At 34.4% G+C, this 7,606-nt stretch overlaps 2 protein-coding genes across 3 annotated transcripts; both read right to left on the reverse strand.

Moving 5' to 3' along the window:
* Positions 1–7: 7 nt before the first annotated feature.
* On the reverse strand, positions 8–2,151 carry LOC133694680 (uncharacterized). 2 transcript variants are annotated; one of them, XM_062116319.1, is made up of 6 exons: positions 1,992–2,148; positions 1,792–1,879; positions 1,586–1,676; positions 1,048–1,132; positions 745–901; positions 8–394 (listed from the first exon to the last, which is right to left on the reverse strand). In XM_062116319.1, exons 1-6 carry the CDS (start codon positions 2,145–2,147, stop codon positions 288–290), a joined length of 684 nt encoding a protein of 227 aa, XP_061972303.1. In that variant the 5' UTR covers position 2,148; the 3' UTR covers positions 8–287. The 2 variants fall into 2 exon arrangements, with proteins under 2 accessions (XP_061972303.1, XP_061972304.1); XM_062116320.1 differs by lacking the exon at positions 8–394 and adding an exon at positions 438–655 and having other exon boundaries at positions 1,992–2,151.
* Positions 2,152–5,267: 3,116 nt separating this feature from the next.
* On the reverse strand, positions 5,268–7,015 carry LOC133694160 (HMG1/2-like protein). The gene is made up of 8 exons (XM_062115621.1): positions 6,872–7,015; positions 6,720–6,774; positions 6,483–6,584; positions 6,332–6,389; positions 5,987–6,031; positions 5,820–5,900; positions 5,633–5,713; positions 5,268–5,535 (listed from the first exon to the last, which is right to left on the reverse strand). The coding sequence occupies exons 2-8, from the start codon at positions 6,764–6,766 to the stop codon at positions 5,515–5,517; spliced, it is 435 nt and encodes a 144-aa protein (XP_061971605.1). The 5' UTR covers positions 6,767–6,774; positions 6,872–7,015; the 3' UTR covers positions 5,268–5,514.
* Positions 7,016–7,606: the final 591 nt, after the last annotated feature.

The raw sequence follows: 7,606 nt of genomic DNA on the forward strand, positions 1-7,606 counted from the left end.
AAGATCATTTAACAGGGAAACAGAGCTCATCTATCACGAAACCAGATAGTCGCAACACGAGACAAAATGAAAGCACAGTTTTCACGAGAAACATCTTGACAAAGTCAAATTTTTGCAAATTAAATTTTCGCAACTCTAATGCTTCTCCCGGTCACCAGATGCAGTTTGCCACCTCATTTAAAGGATATATTTTCAGCTACATAAAGTTTGATCACAACGTATGCAGCTTGCAAGAGTCAGGGACATTGAATAAGTTATAGCTCCATAATCCATGCTGCATCTAGTGTTTACTCAGAATCTACAAGTTGGGTGTAAATTTGTTCTTTGACAGCATCCCTGTTACTCGGGCTTAAAGTGAAGATTTTAGCCCCTGGATGATCCCTCAACCTTGCAACTGCAGCAATTTAAGTATTCAATCATGTACGAGTACAGCAGAAGAAATGCAACAACTTCCCAAAAGTACAGGGTCTCGTGCTATATGTTAGCTCAATTTTGAGCCTAATGAGACAATAATCCTCCTTTAAGTTCTCAAAGGAGAAGAAAAATGACGCCATTTATAAGAGCATTTTAAATATTTTTCAAACTACTTTTGCTAGAATGTTGTGCCTTTATCCCTTTCTACCTGATCTCTGAGCACTGTGGTATCAACAGAAATCTATAACAAATAAGAGAACATTCAGTCTACTGATTGTGAAAGTGATTGCAGATATTTGCATTTTTGAGAAGTGTGTTCGGCTGAAATACCTGCAGGTATATCACGGCCAAATTTTGGAATAGGTATAGAAGCCAAAAGTGGGATATTTGATTCAAGAACTTTTAGAACAGCAGGAAAGAATGATGAACTAAACAGCTCCATTTTGCCAACTTCATCGATGATGAATAGATCAGTATCTTCTTTAATCTGCAGTGAAACGCAAGTCTTTATGCAACCAAATAATTGCTGATAAAAATTGATCAAAAACTGTGCATTACTTGAAGGGCCATTTACTAGAGCCATGAAGAGATTTGCATTATTAACCAATAGATTGTTCAAAGAAATCAACTCACCTGCAACTCAGGCAATGCCAGAGCCTCAAATGATGCAATGTCTACTTTATACTTCCCAACTGTGGGCCATCTGATAGACTCTGGGCTGAAATTATGAGATACTTCAGCTGGAGATAACTAACAAGACAAGTAAAACAACAAATAACTCATGACAGGAAATTAAACCATCCTAGTTGAACCAATACAGAATCTTGTTGGCAAATACCGATATAGAGACAGTAATTCCAAATCAAATGAAATCACCACATCTACCTTATACATGGGACACAATTCAGTAGCTACTGTTAAAAAAAAATTCAAAAAGCAAGAAAAAACCCTGTTTGATTTTTTATCCCAAAAGTAACAATTGCATTTCTTTAATTGATTTTTTCAGGATTTGAAGTTCAAATGCATCGAATTAAAAAAAAAAAAGCCAGGGACAATCATCCACTGTAGTGATAATTTTATGCAATCCCAGGTATACGTAACAGAGATCCTTGCTTTTTAACTGCTTGCACTTGAGTTCTACGTAAATGATTATAAAAGAGAGAGAAATTACGTAGAAATGGTGGTGGAGGCAAGAGGGGCTTTGCGTCCATCTAAAGTGACAACTTCAAAGCCAACCCTCTCAATCCCTTCTCTAATCTCCCCTAATGATCACAAAAAACAACTATTATTAACATGTGTTTTCTACTTCAAAAAAAAAAAAGTGTAATTAACAAGAGAAGACAAGCAAAGAGTGAGAGAGGGAGAGAGAGGCATTACTAGTGTAAAAACCTTGAATTTTCAAGGTGGGGTTTGAGGTTTTGAGGGTTTCAAACACTCTCATTATCAGTGTGGTTTTACCTACACCCTGCCATTGACACAGCACATTTCTTTGAGACTTTGCAAGAGAGTGGAGACATTTCCCACTTAGAAATTCATTGAAAACTGTATGTAAAAAGAGTGATTTTGATGTTACTTACCGGAGGGCCGGTGACCAGGAAGCATTTTCCAGGAGCTGTTGCCATCATTTTTATTTTTATTTTCCTGTCTCTCTCTAATGGATCACACCCCCATGCCAAGGGGCAAGCACAAGCTCTGAACATAGGAGGGGTCATGTGCACATGGGCATGGACCATGACTCTTTTGGGCCCGTTTGGTTTGGATTATCCTATAAAAAACAAACGTGTCCATGTTCGTTTTATTTCCTGCTAGTGCTGATCCTTCGATTAACAGGTAAAGATGGAGGGATTTGGAGCAACAGTGCTTAGATAATTAAGCCTAATTAGTTGGTTGACGATGGATATTTCATGTTTTAGCCTCGAGGGCCCAGAAGTGGTCCCAGGTGTTTTAACATCAGTTTCATGGTGCTCCATCACTGATTTATATCTTCCTCTTAATTAAAATTTAATGGCTCATAAAAAATAAAAAAAATATCTCAACTTGTGATTTTTTTTATTTCTTTAAAATAGACACCAAGATACCACTAGTTATTTTTTAAACACAATAAAAAATTTTGGGTTTTAATGTGTGGTCATGGAAACTATTTTTACTATTCATGTCATTATTTATGGCATTTTTTTCCTTTTTAGAATTTTTTTTTTGCTTTGAAAATTAAATTTCATTTCTTTCATTTTCGTTCAGAAGTTATGTTGGCATTATTCTATTTGTTGATATTTGATTTGTTATGCATGATATTGCATATGCATTGTGGAAAAAATTATTTAAGTATTACATTACATATTGCTATTACAAAATGAAAGTATAGGATTCGGTTAAAAATATTAAAAAGAAAATGATTGAAATTAACAAAAAAAAAAAAAGGTGGCATGTCTTCTTACACTTTGACCCCTATTATTTTTAAAATTTGCATTTCATACATAAAACCTCGTTTCCTTTACATTTGAGAGAGGAGAAGGAGAATCACTAGAAAATGAGAGAAGAAAGAACTTAAACCCAGCCATATTTTGACAACCAATAACTCTGATTTTGGTGTTAATGGGTTTGTTTTCAAGATATAAGCTCAATAGAAATGGTTTCGGCCTTTAATGATGTAGAAAAAAGTAGACTAGACTTAGAAAATTTACTTTGATTTGATTTTGAGTTTTTATACTTGTGATTATAAATATGGTTTAAGAAGTTTTTATGATGTTTTTTTTCCTTGTATGTTTTTAGATTAAAAGAACTTGAAATTGAGTTTTTCAGAATCCCAAAGCTAGGATCTAAATTTTCTAGCCATCAAAGATGACTGGAAACTATTGCATTGAATGATGTATTGTCTTCTCGAGTAGATAATGTGTTGTTTGTTATCTTTACAAAAAAAAGTAGGGGGAAATGTTTAGCCTTGAAACCCAAGTGTTTCCAGGTTCTTTTAGAAATTCAAGTGTGCCCAGTGTTTATTTTTAAAGGATAAATGCAAGAACATGAGCATGCAAGTCCAAGTGCATCTGGGTCATTATTTCAAGCTCAGGCACGTCTAGACTTAGTTTTCTTGGCTTTTTTTTTTTAATTATAGTTTTTCTTATTATTTACTTCAAACAAAATCCAATATTTAAATAGATAATTGCAATGATGTTCGAAAAATCATTCAATCATCTCATACTTTTAAAACAAGATTAGAGAGTTCTTAGAGGCATCCATGAAAGTATAAAAAAGTTGAGATTGGAGTTTTTTGTTCCCAAAACTCAAACATGATTTTCATACATCGGAAGATGCATAAAATTTCCGAGGAGACAAGGTGTGTCCATTGACTTTAAAAAACCGAAGAGACATGTTTGTGTGGATTTTACTTTGTAAACATCAGGCACATGTGGGCCTCACCTTATAATTCTAGATGTGTCTAGGTGGCGTTTTAGATCTAGATGCACTTGAGCTTGGTTATTTTAACTCTCCTTTTCATTACTTATTTTTTTAATATCTTGAAATAAAATGATTGTGCTTTCAATATACTGGCCTTTCTCGTTCATGTAGTGGTAGACAATTTCTCCATGAGCATTACCTGTAGTAGGCTAGTAGCAATGTAACCTTAGGAATTAGGACAGCTCTAGCAGCCATTTACAAGGTGCATCCTATTCCTTTTCTTTCTTTCTTTCTTTCTTTTGTTTATATATATATATATATATATATATATATAAAGGGATTCTTGATTAAGTCCCAACTAAAATAGTTTAAATAAATAATAAACTATTTTGATGAGATATTAATGGTTCTTTAAAAAAACTAAAAAGAATTTAGATAGATAGCTAAATTTTTACAATCGGAGGTGATAGAAATGTCAAAAATCATCTTAACTATTGCATGTGAAGTTCAATAAATAATTTAATATCTATTAAAATTGAATGAATAGTTTTATATTATTATGATATTAGATATATAAAAACTATTTTGTAAATAACAAAAAAAAAAAAGACCCCAAAATGCAAGGCTGAAATAATACCCATATAAAAACTTTTCATAGCAAAGGAAAATCCAAATTGGCCATCACGGTAATACGGTATTATCAACTTATCAGTCTACGTCAGAAGTGCCTGTCTGCGCAACCATTTCTCAACGCAGACCTCGCAATATTCTCCAATGGCCAGCAAACGTAGAAACCACCTCTGAAGTTTGTTTGGTGAACAATCCAAAAGAAATGTCAGCATTGATCACACACACTGACAGCCCGTGAAAGCTGCCAAACAGATGAAATCCCCCATCATTTGCTACCGTACAAACACATGATCATACGAGCAGTTACATGAACATGGCATAATGCTGATCTAGTCATCGCAAGATTCTTCCTAAGAGACCACTTTTTGGAGTAAAATAAATTGTTCAGGTGAAGAGTTTCGAGAGAATACTTGCCAGGGTCAGCGTCATCTCTTAATCCTTTGAGAAAGCAATCAAAAATCAAAACAGCACTTTTGACTCGAGCCCCTCATGAAGGCGGAACACAATGATTAGCAGCAAGAAACACGTCATGGGAAAGTCAAAATTATAAGGGCCAGAAGAGACCAGGGAGCAGAGTCAAACCACACAAAAAAGCATGGAGAATCATTCTCCAATACCTCCTCTATTAGTCAAAAGCTAATAACCTCAGTGATGTTGCAAGAAAAGCATGCGGGAGTATTAGACGGACGCTGCTAACAAATGCATTTAGCTGCCAAGGGTCAGACTATAAACAAGATGCCAAAGGACCTAAAAAATCTTTTCTGTGGTCAAATGAACAAACACCATCCTAATAAATGATAGGTAAATGAACAGCCATCACATCACAAGCATTAGGGGAAGAAATCACTTCATTGAGCATGAAAATATTTGATAAGTACATACCACCATATGAGCTCCAGGGCTGCTGCTCCTGAAACTATTCCTTTGGTTTTATCCTAGGCTAGATCTAAACAACAGCTAAAAAGGGAGCTAATATTTAAAAGGTAGAAATGCAAGTGATTACAACAATCTAAGCAATTCCACACCAAATTGCCCATCACTTCATCCTCGCATCCCCAGCTGCTCCTCGTCATCAACTTACTCGTCATCATCTTCCTCCTACAAAACAACCACCAAACAAGATTATCAGCAAAAAACTCTCAAGAATCTCAGAAAAAATATTACATGTTGAATCAAGTTTGGATTTGAAAACCACCTCTCCATCACTCTCATCTTCCTCATCTTCGTCGTTCACTTCCGACTTGGACTTGTCAGATTCATCATCATTTCCTCCAGCCTAACATCACCCAGAAGAAGCCAATCATTTTGACAGCAAACAACAATCACTCTCCATAGAAGCACAATTTCCAAAAATAAAAGGCAATCAAGGACAAAAAGAGTACCAGTCTTTTGTTGTAAGCAGCCATGTCCTTATTGTATTCAAACTTTCTCTTCTCGGCCTTAGCCGCAAAAGGAGCTTTCTCCTAATATCATTAACAAATGGAAACCCATAAACAAATGACCAGTTCAAAAACAAAATCGTGATATTTTAATCATTATAAATACTCACAGCTTCACTCAAGGATTTCCACTTGTCTCCACCTGCTTTACCAACCTGATTCGCAGCAAAACACATAATTACATTTGCATCCAGCAACCAAAATATTTACAAAATCAACAAAAAATAAATATATATTTTAAATACATAATCAGCGATATCATCCGTTGCAATTACATGATTAGCAAATAAAAAACAACAACAAATCACTTTGTTTGGAAATTAAACTTTTTATAAAAATAATTGCAAGTATCATAAATCAATAATTTACTCTCTATTTAGCTATTAAAATCGAACAAATAGACAAGAATTTCAGTATAAAAGTAAACATATTCAATATCTATTTAGATAGCTTACAGCAGCAACAGATTTATTGTTTGGATGAGACTCCTTATACTGCTTCCTAAAATCCTCCCTTCAATATTAAAAACAAAAAAAATCAGTACACAATAACTCAAAGGCCAAGAAAAAAAATTCATTAAAAAAAATGAATTACAGAGTTGCTTACATGAAAACGAAGAAAGCACTAGCAGGTCTTTTAGGCTTGTTTGGATCCTTCGCGGCCTTCTTCGACGCTTTGGTTCCAGCTCCTGCTCCTTTTCTCTTTAGCCTAATCAACAAACAATATCACAATCAAAAACCACAAAAAGCAGCAAAAAACCACGAACAAAGATCATAAAAACACAAGGAGATCTCAGATCTAATTAATATTATGTAAAACACAATTAAGACAGCGAAAGCTCACTTGGCGTCATTGTTTCTGGAATCAGACTTTGATCTACCGCCTTTCATGATGATTTCTGCAAATAAAACGTTGAAAACCGGTGAGAACGGAGGAAAAACTTTGAAAAACGGTGCGACTCGGGGTGAGTCAGCGGCAAAGGGGGGCGAGTTTACCTTAGAGAGAGAGTTTCTAGGGTTTGTTTGAGGAGATGAGGAGATTTGGTAATTTTGGGTGCGGGTTTGTGTGTGGCTTAAAGAGAGGGATAGGGGAAGGGGTTTTTAGGAAACAAAAGAAGTTATTAAAATTGAATTAATCACTGCCCTTGCCTTGGCTTGGCTTGCCCGCGGGTTTGGGCGGGATTTCAAATTTTTTTTTTTTTTTTGCCATGCTGGCAATCCTTGTGCTTTTTCTCAGTTGGGCTATCAATAGGCATTTCAGTTTTTTGTGTTTCAGTTCCTCTTTTTTGTGTAATGTTGTGCGTATAGAAATCCAATTCTCTATAGTTTGAGTATACTTTCATTTAAATTTTAGCGCTCCATTTTGTTGATTTTATAGGGTTACATCTGCACAAGTAACAGATTTTATTGAGAACTATTAAAAAAATTAATTATTTATATCAATTTTGTCCAATGAGTAAGATTTAAAAACTTCTAATAAGAAATTTCAAGATAAAATTTGAAATCCGAGATTTTTAAAATGTTAAATTGATGTAATTGTGCCTTTTCCTCCTGAATTTGCATTTAATATAGTTTTTGTACCATTATGGTTGGTTCAAATTTATTCTTTATTGTATAGTTTTATAGTCCATGTTTCTCAAAAACTGAATTGCGAAGACAAGTGAAAATAAGTACGAGGGATATCAAAATTCTTTTTAAAAAACTATAAAAAATAATTAAAAAAATTTAAAT

Source organism: Populus nigra, chromosome 5 (assembly GCF_951802175.1).
Source record: "Populus nigra chromosome 5, ddPopNigr1.1, whole genome shotgun sequence".
Lineage (NCBI taxonomy): Eukaryota > Viridiplantae > Streptophyta > Magnoliopsida > Malpighiales > Salicaceae > Populus > Populus nigra.

Bases quoted from the DNA above. Each gene is read 5' to 3' on its own strand.
- LOC133694160 (XM_062115621.1), bottom strand. From the start codon at position 6,766: ATGAAAGGCGGTAGATCAAAGTCTGATTCCAGAAACAATGACGCCAA. The intron at 5,714-5,819 runs GTACTCTTTTTG...GGGTGATGTTAG, and splicing joins CTGCTTACAACAAAAGACTG to GCTGGAGGAAATGATGATGA. The intron at 5,536-5,632 runs GTGGTTTTCAAA...GTTGTTTTGTAG, and splicing joins AAGATGAGAGTGATGGAGAG to GAGGAAGATGATGACGAGTA.
- LOC133694680 (XM_062116319.1), bottom strand. From the start codon at position 2,147: ATGGTCCATGCCCATGTGCACATGACCCCTCCTATGTTCAGAGCTTGT. The intron at 1,133-1,585 runs GTAATTTCTCTC...TCATAATTTCAG, and splicing joins GCCTCCACCACCATTTCTAC to CCCAGAGTCTATCAGATGGC. The intron at 902-1,047 runs GTGAGTTGATTT...GTTTCACTGCAG, and splicing joins TGGCATTGCCTGAGTTGCAG to ATTAAAGAAGATACTGATCT.